This window comes from Canis lupus, chromosome 16 (genome assembly GCF_048164855.1).
Source record: "Canis lupus baileyi chromosome 16, mCanLup2.hap1, whole genome shotgun sequence".
In the NCBI taxonomy this organism is placed as follows: domain Eukaryota; kingdom Metazoa; phylum Chordata; class Mammalia; order Carnivora; family Canidae; genus Canis; species Canis lupus.
The window spans coordinates 143947-165335 of record NC_132853.1 but is presented as its reverse complement, the minus strand read 5'-3'; the positions used below and the strand labels follow the sequence as shown (position 1 = coordinate 165335).

The 21389-nt window shown below is 52.2% G+C and overlaps 1 protein-coding gene and 1 long non-coding RNA gene across 3 annotated transcripts in view; one reads left to right on the top strand and one right to left on the bottom strand.

Moving 5' to 3' along the window:
- Positions 1 to 4746, bottom strand: part of DAB2IP (DAB2 interacting protein) — a 189364-nt gene extending 184618 nt beyond the window's left edge. Inside the window, exon 1 of the mRNA XM_072777770.1 lies at positions 4263 to 4746. Within this exon, the coding sequence (XP_072633871.1) occupies positions 4263 to 4311 (49 nt within the window). The 5' untranslated portion in view covers positions 4312 to 4746. The remainder of the gene's footprint in view (positions 1 to 4262) is intronic.
- Positions 4747 to 4765: 19 nt separating this feature from the next.
- On the top strand, positions 4766 to 16660 carry LOC140605664 (uncharacterized). 2 transcript variants are annotated; one of them, XR_012008237.1, is made up of 3 exons: positions 4766 to 7669; positions 9716 to 9795; positions 15888 to 16660. It is a non-coding gene; the product is annotated as an uncharacterized lncRNA (long non-coding RNA). The 2 variants fall into 2 exon arrangements; XR_012008236.1 differs by having other exon boundaries at positions 9716 to 9799.
- Positions 16661 to 21389: the final 4729 nt, after the last annotated feature.

Here is a 21389-nt window from a genome sequence, read left to right as displayed (position 1 = left end):
TGCCCGTTCTGCCCCCAGGATCTCCAGAGCAACCAGCCCCTTCCGGAGCACCCCCGGTTGTGTGCCCAGGCCCAGCTCCCTCTGTGAATCACCGGCCCCCCAACAGGTGTCTGGTCTCATGACACTCTGCCTTGTCACCCCTCTGAGCCCCAAGATAGCCAGGGAGGTGACCAGGGCACAGCTGAGTCTGCCCATTTGTCAGACAAAGAAATGGAGCCTGAGCAAAGAGCAGAGGCCTGGTCCCGGCATCTGATGGCAAAGGGAGTCAGAATGAGGCTCAGGCCACAGGGCGGGCAGTGGGTGCCAAGTGCTGAGTCTGATTTAGAACCTTAGAAGGTCAGAGCTGGAACATCCAGGGGTGCGGAGTATAAATAGTGGCTAGGGAAATAAGTAAGCCCAGAGACGGGGAGGACGATGCCTGAGGGCACGGAGCAAGGCAAGGGCAGGATCCAACCGGTGCCATTCACTTGTTCGTTCATTCATTCATTCATTCATTCATTCATTCATACAGTGAATACAGGACACTAGACACAGCCCTTGCTCTCAAGGATTTCTTGGTTTTAAATGGGAGTCAGATTAGTGACCAGGCAATAAAAACATGTCCCTGTCGAGGAGCACCAAGACGTACTGCCATGATGGGTGGGAGGCCGCATCTGCAAAGTGGGGGCGTGGCAAGACGATGAGATAATCTGAAGAGAGAATGTTCTACTGGGTATTTGCTTCCTGGTCAGCCCACAGTCAGCTCTCCCTTCTGTTTTCTTCCTCAGTTGATGGCAATTGGGAAGGAAGTGCTTCTCTGAGCTGGACTTTTCATGCAGCTGAGGGGCCCTCTCCAGAGGGGGTCAGTCAGATCTTGTCTGACCCTTGCCCCAATTTATACACGGGGAAACTGAGGCCCATCCATGAAGGGCCTGCTTCTCTTTGCCTTCCTGCTTCTGATTGTTGAGTAAAGAAACCCCTGCTCCTGTGTTTGCCACTCCCCCAGTTGTGTCAGCCCTCCCTGGCCTTACTAGAAGGGTCTCTCACTTCAGGACCACCCGATAGGGCACTGCTCAGCCCTGTCTGCAAAGACACCCTCAATATGGCTCAGGCTTCCAGAACATTCGTGTCAGTGGTTGGGATGTGGTCAAACTCCTTTCCGCCCCTAAGCACCAGGTGAATGGACTCAAAGCTCAGATGGAAGAAGAGAATCTTGCTTGCCTTGAGGCCCTTGGGGCCCAGAGCCCCACTCCCAGCTGTGTCTCTCCCAACCCTGTACCCACTGAACTTCCCAAGTCCCTCAAGGAGCTCAGCTTGTCAACCCCGACCTAAAGCACCACTCTCCTTGGAAGTGTTGGAGAACCATCAGAAGTTTCTCCAGCCTTTGCACCTGCTCTCCTATCTGCCTGGAATGCCTTTCCTCACCTCTTTGCCTGGGCCAACGGTATTTGTTCACTCACTCATTCAACAAGTATGTACTGGATGCTTACTCTGCGCTAGGCAGAGAGCTATGCTCTGGGGATAACAGCTGTCTGAGAGCTCAGAAACCGGGGGACATGTAGAGTTTAAGCACACACACACACACACACACACACTCACATAATAATGTCCAGTGCTATAGGAACAGGCTCCATAAAGGAAAAGAGAAATTAAGAATGAGATCTCATTTGATGGATCGAAGGATCATGGTCCAGGGAAGGCTCCTCTGAGGAGGTGACTTTTCAGTTGAGTTTGGGAACTGGAGGAAGAGGAGGATGAGTTAGCTTAGTGATGAATAAAAGGAAGAAAGAGTGTTCCAAGCAAAGGAAACAGCATGTGAAAAGGCCCTGGGCTGATAACTAGTTTGGTGAGTGTGAGGAAGTTCAGATCTGTAGGACTGGAGCCTACAGGGTGAGGGAGGGAGGGAGAAAGAGTCAGGTCATGCAGGGAGGCAGAAGCAGCAGACCTTGTCAAGGGACCATGTGGATAGCAGGAAAAAGAAAGTATCTAAGAGAAGGAACCGAAGTAAAGACTAAGAAATAGGCAGGAAAAAACCAGGAAAGTCGCCTATCCCAGAAGACAGATGAAGAAAGGGTTTCATGAAGTCATCAACTTCTTTAGTGGGGGAGTCATCTCCCCCAGGAAGCCTTCCTGGACTTCATGTGTGGGGTTAGAGGTTCCGTGGTACCTTGGCCTCCCCCATCGGAGTGCTTTGCTCTCTCCCAGCCTAGCCTGGAAATGTCACGAAGGTAGAGACAAGATTGCACTTATCTTCCCAATCCCAAAACTTAGTACAGGACCTGAAAGTAGCTTTGGTGAAATGAATGAACACAGAAAGGAAGTGACTCTGTGTCCATAGTTTTCCTCACTGGCCTGGTTCCAGAGCCCCTTCAGCTCTGGACTTCCCAGGCATGCTGGAGCCAGACCCCTCTGGGCTGCAGCTGGGATTCACATGGAGAGCCTGGGCTAGCCTCCATTCCTGCCTGACCCCTTCCTAAGGCTCCCTCCATCCCTTTGCCTCTTCCTCTTGGCTCCTAGGCACAATACTGCCTGACAAGCTTCCAGAAGACCAGCCACAGGCAAAGACAAGGTGCTGACTCCACAGTGAATGGCCTCAGTTCCCTGGGTACAAGCCTTGCCCTGCCCTGGGGTGGCTGCTAGCAAAGCAGGAAATAGCAAGTCAGGGCCCTGGGTTCCAGACGGGGAGATGCCGTCCTGGGGGATCTGGAGGCTCACCTGGCCATGGGCTGGTCTCCCCGAGAAGGGTCCGTGCCCTCTGCGGAGTATCACCCAGGCATTGCCGTGCCAAGTTTCAGGTGAGTGCTTCTAGGGGGTAAGCGGGCCTGTCCCACATCTCAGATTGTCTGCCGCCCCTTCCCTGGAGAACTCGTCACTCACCCCAGCCTCATATCATTTGTCTGTCTCCCATCTGAGGCTGGGAGCTCTTCCAGGGCAGAGGCCTCTCATCATCCCGGCCTCTCCCTCCCTGCCTTCCTCCCTCTTTCTCTTTTTCCTCCCTCCATTCAACAAGCATAAACTACTTCTTAAGCTTGAGCTGTTTGTTTCTGAACCTCTGACCCTGGCACACAGCTGGGCACGTAGGGGTCACATGGCATGCATCCACTGGCCACCCAACTGCCCAAAGGTGCCAGGCTTGTGGGTTGGGCCTTGCCAAACTCCCTGCAGGATTGCAGCTCCCAACGTGACAAAGGTCCCCTCTCCCTGGAAAGAGCCAAGCTGCTGCAGGAGGAAGGAAATTTGGCCTAGAACCTGTCTCAGAGGCCAGGCCTGGCTGGAGGCTCGGGGGTGTGGGAGTGGGGATCAGAGGGAGAATTCAACCTTCTTTGCAGAAACTATGGTCCCGGGAGGACCTGAGCCCCCAAAAGTCTGCTCTAAGCTGGAGTGAGGCTGTCACTCAACTACCCCCTTTTTGGCTCAATTACCCCCTTTTTGGCCTTCTCCCTGCTGCACCCTAAAATCTGTTACCCCTCACACCATGCCTCAGTCCCTCAGGCACCCTCGCCTCCTGCTTTTCCCTCGTGCACGTTGCCCAGAGACAGCCAGAATGCACTGGCATGCCAGCCAAGATGAAGCTCCCTGGCCAGGCTGAGCAGTAGGGGCTTCATTTACCTGTGCCCCTGGAGCTCCAAGCCCACAGAACCTGCCCCTTCCAGGCCATCCTTAGTCCTCCAAGTCCTGTCCCAGGCTCTCAGTGAGAGCTCCTATCCCTGGCAACTGCCCCCCAAAATCTTCTCCATGGTTTCCAGCTACCCTGGGGGCTGCGGCAGGGGCGGTGGGGGCAGCTCCCTGGTGGTAGCCCCCAGAGCCCTGCAAAACGGGGTGTGTTTTCAGCCTGGCTTTAATTACAGGGTACATTCTTGATGCCTGGTCCATCTATATTTATCTGCAGGATCTCACTAATTAAATTCTCCACAGCACCCAGCAGGCTTGGGGACAGGAGGGAGGCAGACAGGCAGGAGGCTGAGAACTTCCTTCCTTTCCTTCTTGGCCAAGAGCAAAACAGAGGCAGCCTAAACTCCCTCTCCCTCCCCTGACCCTACTCAAGTCCAGATTCCAAGGGGCTGCCCCCAGCTCTGCACCGGGGTGGAGGGGCACCCTTCCCCTGTGCTCCCTAAGCCTAGGCACCCGTGACGACACATAGGCCCCAAGATCAGACAGTGCCCAGCCGCCTGACGGCCTCCCCCATCAACTCAGTTTCCTGCAGCAAGCAGAGAAAAGTCTGCTGAGCAACCAGCGGCTGAAGCCCCAACTCTGCCACTTGGCAGAGGCCAGGGCCCTCTTACCGTAGGAGTCGTAGGAGTCGTCCTGGTCCAGGAGGGAGTCCGGCTCCATGGCGAACGGGCCCCCAGCCCCTGGCCCCACCTGATTTATGAACCAAGGCTGTCTCCATGAGCGTCTGGGTTTCTCCTTTTGTATTCCATCTGGCGGCTTTTCCAACTAGATGACTGGGTATTCCTGCAAGCAGGCCCCTCTCCAGCCCTCGCCTTCATACAGTACATTTAAAGTAGCAGTAACCTCTTTTTCCTCCCCCCGCAGCCGGGCTGGAAACATTAGAAGGGACCGAGGCAGAGAGATGTCTAAAATAGGAAGACGCCGGGACAATTGGCCTGGCTGCCGGCAATGCTGGCTGCGGGGATCTGGCTGGGCTGTGCAGATGGAACAGCTAAGAGGTAAGGCTGAGCTGGGGCTTAGCCTCTGGAAGCTCGCTCTGGGGACCCCGGTCTGTGGGGAGGGGGGCAGGCTGATCCACCCGTGGGAGGGGCAGGGGGTCAGCTCTGTTCACAACCCAACACCCAAACCCCAAGGGCTTCTCCCGGGCCCTGCTGGAACCTCCCACTCAGATCTGTTCTACAGACATTTCCTGCAGTGTGGGGGATGCAGAACTGACTCATCCATCCATTCAGTTAGTCATTAACTTTTTTCTGAGCATCTACTCCACGCCAGACAACGTGCCAGGTGCCGGGTTTACAGCGGGGAGCAAGGTGCGGCGTCTCGCCTCCTGGAGCTCACAGGTAAGCAAGTCATTGCCGTGCAGGGTGTGGGGTAAACACCGCAGCAACAGAGAGCAGGGATGTCCCCCCGGCTGTGGGAGGTGGTCAGGGAAGGCTTCCTGGAGACAGGAGCACCTAAGGATGAGTAGGGGTGCATCAGGTGAAGGAGGGAGCAAGGGGGAGAGGTATGCCAGATCGAAGAGCCTTGAGCTGACAGGGTACATGGGGCGTCCAGTGCCCCCAGATAAGCCCCACGTGGTTGAAATAGTGGCTGAAGGGGGAAGTAATGCAGAGACAGACCAGGGAGGGAAATAAGAGAAGACTGGGCAAGTCTCATGGGGAGCTTCTCAGGCTTGACCCTGGGGATGGTCTGTGGGAGTGACCCGTCCGATGCTGTCTTTAGTAAGGCCTCCCTGGCCCCTGTAACAACGGGACCCGCCACAACCCAGGCGCCACTCAGAGAGCGGCCGCCACCGCTCAGGGTCCTGCTCTGAGCATTCATCTGCGTGGGCTCATGCACCGCTCAGGGATTCCCAGGCAGAAAAGGCTGGCAATCCTGCTTTACAGAATGAGGACAGTGCAGCTTGTACAGGGCAAATGACTTGTCCAAGGCTGCGGGTGGCCTCCAGGGCAGGCCTGGGCCCCAGAGAAGTTACAGCCTTGGTGTTGGGGCAGGAATGGCGGGGTGGGGCAGAGGGGAGGGCAAAGATGCAGTGATTCCTCCAATCTGTGTTTAACCCAGAGTACAGACCAAGGCCATAGGCTTGTGGGAGAAGTGCATCATTTTGGCCCGATCAGGGAAGGCTACCTGGGGGAGGCATGTGAACGGGATAGCAGAAGAGCAGGATTTGGATGGGCGGAGCAGGGGAAGATGAGGGCATCCTAGACAGAGGGAAAGGCACTAGCAGAGGCTGGGAAGCAGGAAGGTAGCGTGCGGTGGGAGTGACAAGTCACTGGGAGAAGGGCAGGGAGATGGGCTGGCTGGGGCTTCAGTGAGGAGGACCTGGCAGTATGGTCTTGGAGCTGGCTTCAGGCAGCCTCAGAAGGCATCCCAGAGAATGGCCTTTCTGAGAATGCCTGTGTTCCCACCAGCAGCCCCTTCCCAGTCTCTGTGGTGCTCTGCACTTAAAGCAGGAGAAAGCTCCCATACATTAAACAACGAAAGAAACAAAGCAGGAGAAAGCTTCCTGCCCCACAGCCCACTGTGAGGACTTTAGAAGCTGCACCTTCTAATGTGACCAACTCTGGTTCTGGTGCCCAGGCAAAGGGAAATGCAGAGAAGGGAGCCGGGGGGACAGGAGGACAGGCTGGGCGGCTGGCAGGAAGACCCCGGCCAGGGGTGGCAGGGGATAAACACCCACCTGAGCCCCTCCCAGCCACCTTGTGCATGGCTGCTGACATGGTCAGCCCAGCCTCAGGTCACCCTCCACCCCTCCCTCCACCCTTGGCTGCCAGAGATCCCAGCCTCCACCCTCCCCCTGCCTTAATTACAGGGAGGCTGGGCCCTACCCAGGCAGCTACAGGCACCAGGCTTGCTGGCTCTCCCACTTAGTGGGTGTGGGGGCTAAGCTGCCACGTGGGGAGGGATCTAGGAGTGAGGGTCAGGCCCTGGGACCACCAGCCAAGCAGTGAGCTCAGGTACAGCTGTCCTGTCAGCTCTCCGGGGCCCTTGTGCTTCTGGGGCTTCCAGGGACACTTTCTAGATAGAGTTGGGGAGTTGCTGAAATAGACCCTCTAGGTTTATATTCAGACTCTGTCACTTACTAATGGGGGGGGGGACATGAACTAGCACCCTTGGGAGTCTCATTGGTAGAATGGGGCTCCTCATAGCGCTTCCTCACGCAGTGGTCTGAGCTGTAGGGTAGGGCCAGGCCAGGCATGTCTGAGGTACTCAGTAAAGGGTGATGCTCATTCTTAACCAAACTTTTAGCATCCTGCCAGCCTAGGGGAGGGGTAAGGCAGTGGGGGAGAATATGAGCCCATTGTACAGTCCGGAAAGCTGAAGCTTTGAAAGAAGGGACTTTCCTTGAGAGTCTCAGATGGGCTCAAGACACACCCCTCCCTAGGCTATGCCCCAGGACCGATGAGGCGGGAGGTGGGGCTCAGTGGGAGGGGAACCTGGGTTCCAGGTCTGGCTGTGCCCCCAAGCACTGCTGTGGGCCAGAGCCAGGCATTTACTTCCCTTGCCAGTGCTTTCTCAGGTCAAGGTCAGAGCTGGATAAGCCTGGTGGCTCCCACCCCTTCCCAATTCATTTCTTCTGTTTTTATGAATTAGGTATGTTTCTGTGCAACCAGAGTCCTGAGCTGAGGGGTTCGTTTACAATAGATGTGTCTGAGCACTGGTCTCCATAGCTTCCCTTGGTGACACAACAATGCAAAACAGATCTATCTCCTCCTATTTAGGAGCTGCAAGGAGCTGTGCCACACCTGCTTTGAGCCGTTGCCCCATTGATGGACACCTAGGTTATTGCCAGTCATTCAGGATGAGAAACAACGCTGTGATGAGTATCTTGAACATACTCTGTGCACATCTGTCTTATGACCTCCCTAGGGTAAAGCCCTAGGCAGGAACCTTCTAGGTCGAAAAGCGGCAGCATTTGTTCATTCCTGGAGTGGCAACCAAGGGCATTCTAGCATCATCTGGTTCTTTGGCCCCTTCTACCAATGGTTATGAAGTGCTGATTTGAGAGTCTCAGCAGGTTATGTCCTCTCAGGTTATGAAGTGCTGATTTGGTGCCTGGCTCTGTGTTAGGGACTGGGATGGCCCTGTCCCTGCTCTTGTGGCAATTACGTTCTAGCTCGGGGGAGACACATACAATATCAGAGAGGAGGGCTCAACAGAGAGTCAGACAGGGCCAGATAACAGAGCACGGCAGGGAACTTCTTGCAGCCCAGTGGTCAGGGAAGACACAGTGACCTGACCAGCAGGTTTGGGTAAAGCAACCAGCAGTGGGCGAAAAGGCCCTGAGATGGGAGTGAGCTCAGTGAGCAGGAAGGACAAAACAATAATCAGTGTGGCTGAGGTGTGGTAGACAGGCAGGGAACAGTCTGAGAGAAGAGAAAGGGCACAGAGGCCACTTCGTGGAGGGCCAGGGGAGTGTGGGAGCCACTGCAGGCTGAAGCAGGAGAGTGACATGAAAGCTGCTGCAGAGTGGATGCGGGGAGTGGCAGGAACAAAGGCAGAGCATTCACATGCCTGTAGGGCCCTGGGTGCTGCTGGACAATCAGACGTGGAGAGAGGGACAAGACACCGGTCCAGGAGGACCCCAAGGCTTTCAGATTTGGTTTATGTGCTGGGGGAGACTCGGGAGGAGAGGGTTTGAGGATGGGGATCCCAAGCTATGTTGTGGGAAATCCACACAGACACGTGGAGATGTCTAGGAGACCCTGACTGCGGGGTGGAGTTGGGTGCGGCTGGATGGAGTGGCGCGTCTAGATCTGGGAGCTACAGGTCCAGACACAGCCCAGGGCAGCAGCCCACTGCCCAGCTTTGCTCCAGCGGCAGGGGAGTCCTCTGGTTCCAGATGAAATTGGTCACTCTTTGTAAAGAAAGGAACTAAGGAGTCACTGATGGCAGCTGGCCCCAAGGTCTCTCCATGGAGAGAAGTCAGCAGCAAGGAGCAGGAAGGGGAGCCCGACAGTGGACTCCACTTGGTCAGCTAGCTCATTGCCTTCCTGCTGGGATGGTGAGGCTGGCATGGGGATGCTGCTCTCTCTGTACCCCTCACTCTCTCCCTCCCTGCCACACCCTGGGCTGGATTGAGCCGAGGAGCCAGAGACTTAAAGGAGGAATCGAAACCCAGGGATGAGAAGGCTGGAAGAGTGTACGTCCCAGGAGCCCTCTGGTCAGCAGAATCAGGAAAGCCTTTGCAGAAGAGAGGCCAGCCCAACTGGAAGGGGAGGGATGAAGAAGAGTTCGCCAGGCAGATGCAAGGAGCAAGGGCGGGCAATGCTATCACGTAGAACAGCCAATATTCTGGGCCATGAGAGTTTTCAAGTCCTTTTCGGCCCTAAATTCTGGTTTTCTAGCTAAATCCTGCTGTTCAGGCCCAGATGGGGCCCATGGGGGAGCCCACAGGGTCTGGCTCCTCCCTGGTCTCAGAGCTGATCCTCATAGCCCCTCTCCAGAACACAAACCCAAGTGGACTAGAGGCCAATCCAGAGCTTCCTGGCTGGGTTTCTCCGGCAAGGACAGGTAAGCCGGCCTGGTCCAAATCCCAGCTCTCAGTTTACCAGCTGGACAACCATGGGCAAGTAATTCCACTTCTCAGAGCTTCAGTTTCCTTGTGTGTCATTGTAGGGTAAGGACAGTTCCCGGAGGGCTGGCAGGAGAATGAATGAGTTACTTGAGGTAGGACTTAGAACAGGGACAGGGGGAGCAGTTCAACCTCCTCCTCTCCTCTCTCCTTCCCCTTTCTTCCCTCCTCCTCCTCTCCCTCTCCCTCCCTCCCTTTCTCCTTCCCCTAGTACAGCTTGCAGCTGTCTGGCTTTTCTTGCTGTCTCTTCCACTGTCCTCCTGAGCCTTGATCATTTCCTCCGGAGGCTTGGACCCAGATCCCCAAGAGCCTCACTCTCTCTACAGTAAGGTCTCTGGTCAAATGCCACTTCTCTGACATCCTCTCTAAGATATCATCCCCCCTGCTCTGTCCGTCTCATCACTCTCTAGCCACCACTGCCCCCCGACATTTGAGTTTTCTTTCTGGCACTCAGCACACCATGTGACATTATATTATATATTTGTGTAGTGTCTGCTAGCCCTGGCTTCCTGCAAGCTCCATGCTGTGCCCCCAGCACCTAGAGCAGCGCCCGGGACAGCGGACCCTCAGTAAGTAAGTGTGGAACTGAATATTTGTGGAAGAACTGAGCATCAGTTATAATGGTTGTGTTTCCCCACTGCTTCCTGCCTTGATCTACAAGCACACAATCTGGGAGCTCGCACTGAGCACCCGGGCATCTCACTTCCAGATTCCCCTGTGTGTCTCCCTGTGTCTAGTGCACATCTGGTTGAACTGATCCTCTCTTCCCATTAAAAAGCTGGGTCCCAGCCGGGAGACCAGAGGCTCTTCTACTGGGGGCGGTGTGGGTACTGTGAACCTGGCATTCTCTATGCATTTCACTTACCAACTTTCCAACAAAGGTTTTCTGAGTCCCACTTCACAGATGGGAACACGAGAGGCTACAGCAAGTCTCAGAGCAGTGGCAGCTGTGGGGCTTGAGGCCCATGTCGACCTGATTGGAAGGCCTCACTGGCCCCACAGTAGTACCCAGTGGTGCCTCCTAGGGCGTGTCTTGGTGTGGATGGCAGGGAGGCTTGGAGATGGGACAGGACCAGCCTTTGGTGGCTCTACTTGACATCCTGGGCCCCTCTAAGCAACCATCCTTCACCATCTCCTGTGTTTAAGGAGAGGGGTGGCTCTGCTTTTGTGGCTCATTTAAATGCCTCAAAACTGAGGGTTGGCAACTCTTCACAAGTTGTGAGCCAGCCAGTGGGGCATGAGGCACATCATGGGCTAGCCCTGTCATCGGCGCCACAGGGCGAGTTGGGGCCGGGCTCCTTCTAATGACAGCAGCTCTGTGTGTGCATGGGCCCTTGTAAGAGATCCCATGTGCCCTCTGAGAACCCTGACCAGTCCCAAAAAAAGCAGGACTCAGGGGCCAGAAATACTCATCAACCTCCTGGTCAAGAAGTGGCAGGAGCAGGGCCCCAGATCTGGGGCCAGGTGAGAAATCCGAGTCCTCCATGGCCCCGTTGGGAAGGTTGGTAACTTGCCTCCATGACCACAGCAGGCTCCAGGGCCTGGACTCTCAACTAAAATGTGCTGTAGCTTCTTCATGCTGCACAAATGTGTGGCCCAATTCTATTAGAGAACCTCAGAACGGGGATCTCTGGGTGGTTCAGTGGTTTAGCGCCTGCCTTTGGCCCAGGGAGTGATCTTGGAGTCCTGAGATCAAGTCCCACGTCGGGATCTCTGCATGGAGCCTGCTTCTCCCTCTGCCTCTCTCTCTCTCTCTCTTATAAATAAATAAAATCTTAAAAAAAAAAAAAAAAAGAGAGAGAGAGAGAGAACCTCAGAACTTTCTCGGAAGGAAGCAAGCGCTTAGCAGATGGTGGGTGTTCATGGATCGCCAGGGTTGAGAGGACAGGGACGGTGGTCATGGTCCCCATGGTTCGGTGAAATCATTGATTTCTTCATGAGCAATGGGGCTCCATGGAGCAATCCTGGCTGCTGCATCCCAAGGCCTTGCCTCGTGTTCCATCTGGGGAGCCCTGGGGATGTTGGCATGTTCTGAGTGTGGGCAGCAGGCTTGAGACAGGCTGGCATGAAGTGAGGGGGATCTTCAGCAGCCGGCAAGGATAGTGCTCTTTGTCCTATCCCCAAACCCCAAGATCTCGGCCCTGAGCTGGCACCAAAGTGCCTGGCCATTGCCCTGAGAGAACTCCTAGCTTCCAAGAGTCCCAGGCTGGAGGATCATTCAGTGCAGCCCCCTGAGAGGGCAGAAATCTCTCCCTTACGTTCTTGATCCAACTTCTGTTTGATTACCTCCCAGGATGGGGAACTCACTTCCTGTCAGGCGGTCAATTCCTCTGACTCCAAAGTAAGGACTCTCAATGGAGTCATGCTGTGTCCTCCTGCTGCCGCTCCACATTAGCCCAGCTTTGCTCACCATGGTCATGCAGAGCGATTCTGCCCTGGGAGAAGCCCCTGTGATCATCAGAACCACCCCCCCACACACACATACACACACATGAGCTCAGCTCTCTGCAGAGAGCCTGAGGCTCCACCTGAACCTCATCCCCCACTCCCACCCCATGCTTCCTGGCTAGTTTTCAGGTTTTATGGTGAGTCAAGGGGAAAAAATCAAGAAGCTAGAAGCACTTTACCGACAAAAGCAATGATAGCTATCCATGCAATTCAGCTGACTTTAGCCAAAGAGCATGTCAGGAGCATAAGACCCAGAATTGAATGAGTCCCTGCCCATGAGGATCCCCACTAGGATAGGGGTGGGGGGTTGGAGTGGCAGGCGGACCCAGACTTCAGCCAGAAGTGGGGGCCAGCAGAGGGAGCTCTCCCCGCTGGTCACAGTGGGGTTTATAACAGCCGGTTTTCAGGATAGCTAGTTTTCCAGCACATAGACAAGGGGAGGTGGCAGAGAGAGAGAGCACACAGGGTGCAAGGACCTGAAGGCAGAGGCCAAGTAGTGGGGCCACCTAGCCAACTGATTTGCTTGGGACAGAAGAGATCAGGAATCAGCACACCTTACCTGTAAAGGGCCAGATAGTAAATACTTGGGGTACTGCAGGCAATTCAGCCTCCACTCTATTTTCTCAGCTCTACTGTTGGAGCTCAGAAACACAGAGGACACTTAACGAAGGGGGTGTGACTGTATTGCAACAGAATTTTATTTGTCGACACTGAAATTTGAGTGTCACATAATTTTCCTGTGTCATGAAATGGCATTCTTGGGATTACTTCCCAGCCATTTAAAAATCTGAAAAACATTCTCGGCCCACAGGCTACACAAAAACAGGTGATGGGCTGGATCTGACCTTCAGGCCATAGTTTGCTGGGCCCCCACACACCCCTGCTCTATATGTTTGGGAGTACTGGGAGATTGTGCTCAAAAGTTGGGTAGAAGTGAGCCTTGAATGCCAGAGTAAGGATTTCGAGGTTGGTTTGGTCAGTGCTTGGTTACGGATCCTGCTCTGGGTGAACTCGCCACCCAACTATCCACCTTCCCATCCAACCCAACTGCCATCAAATCAAGTCCTGAAATGTACAGTGGGATAATTTCTTTAAAAATGTGTGTCCAATGACATAGGAATACAAGCTTGTTGTTAAAAAGAAAAGTTGGGGGCAGCCCCGGTGGCTCAGCAGTTTAGCACCGCCTTTGGCATGGGGTGTGATCCTGGAGACCCGGGATCGAGTCCCACATCGGGCTCCCTGCATGGAGCCTGCTTCTCTCTCTGCCTGTGTCTCTGCCTCTCTCTCTCTCTCTGTCATGAATAAGTAAGTAAAATCTTTAAAAAAAAAGAAAAGTTGGTTAAGAATAGAGACTAATAAGTAAATTTCCCTTCCAATCACAGTGTGTGTCCAGGGGTGACCATGGTTAGGAGGTGGGTGAATGTGAGCCCAACCTCTTTCCTGGATGCGTGGGCACGTACACAGACACAGACACACACACACACACACACACACACACACACACACACACAAGTATGTGTTTACTCACACCACACATAGCACATTCTATATAATTGTTCTTTTGTCACTTAGCAACTCAACCCTGAATCTTGCCTCCGAAGCACATGGATGCATCCCCTTTGACCGTTATACTGGCCACTGAGCACAGTGCGGTGGGCTGAGCTACCCTTCACCAGCAGCTTTCCACTGAGGGACAACAAGGCTGGTCCCTGTCTCATATGATTGATTCCAAGCAGTGCTGCCAACCCTCTCGGCACACGTACCTATTTATATGTACCAGTGCTAGCATTTCTGTTGGACAGATTCTCAGGAGCAGATATGCTGTGTCAAAAGGTACCAGCACTTAAAATTTGGATCAGTGTGGCATTCTGGAGCACTTTCTCCTTGCTGCTGGGAATAAGCATTGCGAATCCTCTGGGATCTGGGGAGTCCTGGAAGGCCAGTCAGGATCTGGGACCTCAGCATCTCAAGGACTCTTAAATGACTCTGGGTTCTGGATGAACAGGGTTGCCTCATCTTGCCTCTTGCCAGAGACAACAATTGCCTGTCAATACCCTGATCTATCCCTCTACCTACCTGTCCACACATCCATCCATCCCCCCCATCCACCCACATACCCATCCACCTACTTATCCATCCATCCTTCCACCTGCCCACATACCTTTCTACATATCTACCCATCCACCTGTCCATCCACCTACCCATCCATCTATCCCTCCATCCCCTCATGCCCTCAGCCACCCATTTATCCACCCACCCATCCACCTACCCATCCTTCTATCCCTCCCTCCACCCAGTTACCCACATTCCCTTTCACCCACCCATTCACCTACTCATCCATCCATCCATCCATCCCTCCCTACCCACCCACTCAGTCTTCACCATCTAGTGAAGGAGAGTATCCACATGCCAGATACTGAGAATATAGCCAGGAACACAAGACAAAAAATCCCCGCCTTCCTAGATTTACATTCCAGTGGAGACATAGTAAACACACATGATATGTTGGGTGGTGGTAAGGCGGAATGAAGGGCCCAGGAAGCGCTGGGAGTCAGGTCCTGCTCTCTGAGCAGAAATCTGACAGCAATGAGAGGGGAGCTGTGCAGATATGATGGGCGGAGGGAACAGCCAGTGCAAAGGCCAAAAGGTGGGGATGTTTAGGGAATGACACCGAGGTGGAGGAAGAGCAGGTCATCTCCCGCGGGTCCCCTTGGAAAGGAAGGGCTTGGCTGTTACTCCGAGTGAGGAGGGGATCTGTGGAAGCTCTGGGCAGTAGGGAGTGACCTGACTCACAGCTAGCTGCTGGGTTGGAAATAGACCAAAGGGGGCCAGGACTGACATGGGGAGATGGGTCAGGAGGCCACTGAACTTGACCCAACAAGACAGACTGGACTAGGTGGTTGGGTGAAGGTGGTGAGAGGGTGGGACTTGACTGTGCTTGGAAGGTAGCCACGAGCCTTCCTGATGGACTGACATGGGGTGATAAAGAGAGGAAAGGATGACAGCAAGGTTTAGGGCTTTATGAGCCAGGAGAATGAAGCTAGAAGCAGCGGAAGTCAGAGGAAGACAGTTTGAGCTGAGGCCCTGATTGTACTTGCCCAGCTAGAGGTGGGCCCTAGTCATCCAGGGCAGAGAGTGGAGACAGACCTGGGGACCGCCAGGTGCAGGTGGAATTTCAAGTCCTGTGCCTGGATGCCAGCACCAAAGGAGAGGCGGGAGAGGACAGAGGAGGGCTGGGAGCCCAGTCCTGGGATGTGCCTGCATCAGGGCGCAGGGAGATGAGGAAGAGCTTGAAAGAAGGAACAGCCTCTACGAGGAGGAAGGCCCAGACAGCAGGGACCTGGAAGCCAAGGGGAGAAGGGATTTCTGCAAACTGGGTCAGGGGTGCTGAGCAGCCAAGTGAGCTGGGGACACAACACTAACTACTGGCTTTGGCAACACAGTGGGATCCAGGCAGACATGAGAAAGCCCAGGTAACCATGGGAGCCCTAAGGAAGAGTACTTGACCTGGGAGGGCTTCCTGGAGGAGGAGGTGTCTAATCAGAACCTGAGGGATGCAGACACTTTTGCCATGCAGAAAAGGGGTGTCCAGGCTGAGAGGTCAGCACAGCGTCAAGAGGAGAGAGCAGCCAGCTCGTTTGGGGACCTGAAAATCAGAAAGTCTGGCTGTACTGCGGAATGCAGGAGGGGTGAGGGGCCGATGGAGAGGGAGTACTGTCCTCACAGGACCCTGGAGAGCTTGGCAAAGTAGATGGTGGGGTCCTTAACCAGAGACCAAGTTTGGGGGATAGGTGAGTGTTAGGGGTGCAGTGTTGGGAGTGGGGAGTCAGGAGGAGAAGCAATTTGGAGAAAGGTGATAAATTTGAAGAGTTTAGGGTGTTGGGGGTGCTCAGGGGGAGATGTCCAATGTCAATGTGACACATGGACTGGACCTCTGAGTCTTGGAGGGACCATATGTACTGGGAGGACGCCGGGCAGAGCTGCGTGGAGCTGAGCCACTTGCCCGCCTCTTTCTTTGGCGCAGCGTGAGGCCAGCCTGCGTCCAGCCACCTGCTGCATGCTGTGCTGGGGCAGGGTCCCCGCAGCTTCTAGACATTGTGGCTTATCCGGCTGGCCAGGTAGCAGGAGCCCAAGGGGGGGCCAGCGGTTCCTCCGAATGAACTGTTGTAACCGTGCCTTTTCCCTCCTGTCTCCGTCCTCCTCCTGTCGGCAGCCCAGAGTGCCTTTGCCAAATCCCTCAGGCACCACAAAAAGAAGGGGGCCCCACCATTCCATGTACGCTTTTCAACATCCAAGGGACGCTGATTTATGGACCACCCAGGAGATGCCATTCTGGCTGCGGAAGAGCAGGGATGACACTGGTGGACAGGCTTCTGTCCTCAAGAGGCCCATCCTCCACTGGGGGGGGGGGGGGACAATAAATGTATAATTAAAGTCCAGTGTGGTATTCAGAGAGATAAGCTTGGGGGCCAGCAGGGATCAGAGGTGCTTCTAGGAGGAAGCAACGCTTAAACTATCGATCTGAAGGATGTTGAGTCAGAGTTCGACAAGGAAAAACTGGAGGGTGCAAAAGTATTTGAGTGAGTGGGAACAGCACGCTGGAGGCTCCGAGATGAGAGAGCACGCCAGGGGGGAGGGAATGAAAGGATTCGGTGTAGTGGAGCATGGGGCGCCTCCAGGAGGCAGCGGTTTGGGGGTATGGTGGTGGTGCAGAACCTCGGCAGTCAGGCTTAGGAGTGCAGACTTTCTCCTGAGGGCAGCGGGGAGGTATGCAGTGTCCTAAGCAGGCAATGACATGGTCAGATTTTCGTGTGGGAGAATTCAGAAGCAGAGATCAGAAACACCCAACCTTAGCCCAGAGACACCCAGGGTCATCTCATGGGAGGCAAGACCCCTCCACCCTCTTGTAGCTCCCTGGACGGTGAGGAGGGTCCGTATGGCCTGCACATAAATAAATAAATTAAAAATAAAAAAATAAAAAAAAGAAACAGGTGTGCCCTGGAGGATGCGCCGCCCGCTCAGCGCCGCAACGTGTCCCCGCCCCCGCCGCCCCCACGCGGGCCGGGAGCCGCTGAGCCTGCCCCGCAGCGCCACCGTGTGGCCGGCGTGGCTCACGACAGGAGGTCGGCCGGCCCGGGGTGGAGCGGCCCGTACCCCGCCCCCCCAGCGCCAGGCACCGCGGGTCCTAGTCTCATCACACTTTCGAAATGTCTTCTTCAAAGTGGAAGCATGTTTGCAGACTGTCTATAATTTTTCGAGCAGCATATGCTTACTGAAAAAGATATGCCAACGCCATGGACCGTACGAGGCAGCAATTGGCAGGTTCCCCCCAGCACTCGGGGCCGCATCCCCGGACACCAGAGGATTGCATTTTGCCAAACGGGCTTCGAGATTTTCCTCTACAGAAAGAAATGCATGAAGAGATTTCTGTGTGTCCCACCTGTTTTCTGTTTCCTTGTCTTTATTTTGTCCCCATGTGTACAGACACAAATGAGATCCTACGATCTGCGCTTAGTGTCCCGCCAGTTGCTTTGTTTTTAAATTTTTTTTTTATTGACTATAGCACAGAGACAAAAACGATATTTATCTTTTCTTTTAAAGGTTTTTATTTATTTATTCGTGACAGACAGAGAGGCAGAGACACAGGCAGAGGGAGAAGCAGGCTCCGTGCAGGGAGCCCCACGTGGGACTCGATCCCAGGTCTCCAGGATCGCGCCCCGGGCTGAAGGTGGTGCTAAACTGCTGAGCCACCCGGGCTGCCCCATATTTATCTAAAATATGTAAAGTACGTGGATCAGGTCAAACACTATATGCCCCCTACCCAATTTAAGAAGATTTTTATTATTTTTGAAGTTTCTTCTATGTGTTACTTTATTTTTCAGTTAAAAAATACATTTATGGGACACGTGGGTGGCTCAGCTGGTTAAGCCTCTGCCTTCAGCTCAGGCACGATCTCAGGGTCCTGGGATCAAGCCCTGCATTGGGCTCTCTGCTTGCAAGGGAGCCTGCTTCTCCCTCTCCCTCCACCCCTCTCCCCGCCCCCAGCTTGTGCATGCTCTCTCTCTCTCTCAAACACATAAATAAAAGATTAAATATATGCAGTTATTTTCTCTCCCTTCTCACCTCTGGACTGATTTGATATTTATTTTACTAATTCATGTTATTTTTGTATTACCTTACCAGTTTCCCATTCTTGTAGTGCTTCTCCTGGAGATGACAATTAAAGTCTAGTATACAGGGGATCCCTGGGTGGCGCAGTGGTTTGGCGCCTGCCTTTGGCCCAGGGCGCGATCCTGGAGACCCGGGATCGAATCCCACATCGGGCTCCCGGTGCATGGAGCCTGCTTCTCCCTCTGCCTATATCTCTGCTTCTCTCTCTCTCTCTCTGTGTGACTATCATAAATAAATTTAAAAAAAAAAGTCTAGTATACGTTAGTACTCTTACCACTTGCAGGGAAATACAGGAATCTTAGGCTACTTAAAACTCCATTTGCCCCCTTCTGACTTATATGCTATTGTCATCTGGTGCCATCAAGTATTTTAATTCTTTATATATTTCAAACTCCACAAGAGGATATTATTATTGGTTATGCAGACAATATTGGTTTAGATTAACCACATATTTTCTCTCTCCATTGGCCTTCATTTCTTCCTGCATCTTCAAGTTTCTGTCTGGGATCCATTTTCTCCTGTCTGAAAACCATCTTTTCCTAATTCCTTTGATAAGGGTGAGCTGGTGGCAAATTATTATAGTTTTTATTTGCCTGGAATACCTCTGCTTCATTTCCATTTTAAAAGGGTATTTTTAGCTGGGTATGTACTTTCGGGTTGGCAAGAGAGAGCAAGGAAGGAGAGAAAAGTAACAGAGAAGAAATGAGACAAACAGAAAACAAACAGAAGATGGGAGACATAAAGCCAAATATGCCAGCATTATATTAAATGTAAGCAGATTAAATACATCATTTGAAAGATAAGCATGAACACTTTGGGTAAAAAAAAAAATGAATAAAAACCAATTATATGCTGCTTAAAAGATAGACATGTCCCTATATAAGGATACGAAAATAAGGAGGAAAAGGTTGGAAAAAGTTAAATCATAAAATTTTAACCCAAAGTAAACTGGTATAGTTACATTAAGATCAGCAAAAGTAGAGTTTAAGGTAAAAAAAAAAAAAAAAAAAAAAAGCAATGCTGAAGATAAAGAGCTATTCACAGTGAGAAAAAAATATGTCCAATTTATCAGGCAGATAGAAAAATTCTACACTTGCATGCAACTAATAAGGTAGCCTCAAAATATATAAAGCAGGGATGCCTGGGTGGCTCAGTGGCTGAGTGTCCCCCTTTGGCTTAGGGCGTGATCCTGGAGTCCTGGGATCGAATCCCACATCGGGCTGTGTCTTTGCCTCTCTCTCTCTCTCTGTCTTTCATGAATAAATAAATAAAATCTTTTTAAAATTATATATATATATATCAGAATTCAAGAGAACTCAAAGGAGAAATAGACAAATCCACAATCCCTCTTTCAGTAATCAATAGCCCAAGCAAATAAAAAATGAGGGAAAACTTTAGATATCTCCAGGAATATTACAGAAATGATACTGCATTCTTTCTATTGCATTCTATCAGGTGGTTCGGGATTTTCACTGGTCTCATTTCTGATACTAGGCTTCCCCACTGTAAAGTTACTCTTTTCCCACCTGTTATTCATGAGCATTTTGTGGGGAGGTACTTTGAAATATATAAATATCCAGCTTTTCTTCAAACTTAATTTGCTCATTTATTTATTGACTCAGTGTAGACTCATGGACTCCGGTTTTATTCAGTAGGTTGTATCAATATGACCAATTCTGGTTTATTACTGTCAATATTTTTCTATTTTATATAAATTCAATTAATTAACATATAATGTATTATTGGTTTCAGAGGTAGAGTTCAGTGATTCATCAGTTTTATATAATACCCAGTGCTTGTTATATCACATGCCTCCTTAATGTCCATCGCCCAGTTTTTTGATGCTCAGATATTTTCAGATGTGGCCAGGGGCACGCCTTTTGATTTGTCCCCCCATTCTTTGTATGCTTGCTTACTTTTGGGTGTAATATGACATTTCAGGCTCATTTTATCTGCCCTGAAATCAGTCATTTCCCCAAGAACTTTGATTCTTTTTAATGGAGAATGATATTTTAAATTAATTTATCTTATTTATTTGTTAGATTTTATTTATTTACTTGAGAGAGAGAGAGAGAGCATGGGGGGGGGGCAGAGGGAGAGAGAGAAGCAGGCTCCCTGCTCATTCACAGCTATATCTGTTCAATATCTTTGTATAGATATGGACAGCCAAGAGCTCTAATTTCTATCCAGCACCACAAGGTCATTTGAATTTTCTCCCTTTCCATATTCAAAATTCCTTTCTCCAATGGTGAGAAATCTGGCTTCCATTATTTTGTAATACCTTTGCTTCCCCTTATGTATTTGATCAATACCCGGATATTAACTATCTGTTGTTGTATAACAAAATCTCCAAAAAATTTGTGACTTAAAACAACAAAACCCACTTCTTATTGCACTGCTCCTGTGGGTCAGGAATTTGGGAGCAGCTTAGCTGGGGTCTCGCATGACTTGTAATCAAGTGTCAGCCAGGCTGAAGTCTGGGGCTGGAGGATTTGTTTCTGAGATGGCTTACTCACCCCACAATCCTTCTTTCAGTAATTGATAGAAGAAGCCGATAAAAAGTTAGTAAAAACTTCAAGTTGGTTTAGGCTGTTGGCAGGAGGGCTCAGGTTTAGTATCACTCACACTTCTCCATAGGGCTGCTTGGGCACGGCAGCTGGCTCTTCCAGAACGAGTGATCCAAGGCTGAGCAAGGGAGACACAAGCATTTTTTTCCACAGCAATGGGGTTTTAGGCCCCTCCCAGGCCTGGGTTCTCAGACCTCCTCCCCCAGGTCTCTCATCCTTCTCTATCTTCCTCAATGGAGCCAAAAGTGGGGAGAGCCCACATGCTCATGATACCCAAAGGGTGCTGATGCTCATTTACTTTTTTGTTCCAAGTCATTCTTCCCACTAGATGATGAGCTCATGGGTCTGGGTCTGCATCTGGAGGGCCTGGCAGGGGTCAGGCACATAGTAGATAATCAGTAGGTATGAGTGGATGGGAAGGATGACTGAATGCTCCGGCCTTGGGGTGGAAGTCAGGAGAGGGGTGTTCCGAGACCTTGATCTTTGGTAGACTGCACCCACACCCCACACCCCACACCCCATACCCCAGGTGGAAAGAATTCAAACCTCAGTAAATGTCTGTCTCTCTCTCAGCTTTGATCACCTTTTAAGGGGGTAGCCAGAACTGCCTCTCAAAGTTGTGAGGGGTAGCAGGCAGTTCTGCTGGAGCAGAAAAGGGTGGGGTGAGTATGGGCCCTGTGTGGAACAGCATACTCCCTGGGGTCAGGTTCTGGAGGTGGGGGTCTAAGGACCCAGAGAAGGGTGGAGAGGGGGTGGGGAGGGATGGAAGTAGACTCCCTCTCCAGCTGAGGGAGCCTTGGCCACGGAGCCAAAGAAGCCCTTGGAAGCAACCTTGCAGAATCTTTGGGGGAGGAAAGTAGAGGGTTGCTATGGAAACCATCCCACAACAACCCACTCCACTTGGAGCTCAAGGAGTTTCCCTGAATAAGAATTGTCATCTTGGGGCGCCTGGCTGGCTCAGACAGTAGAGCATGCAA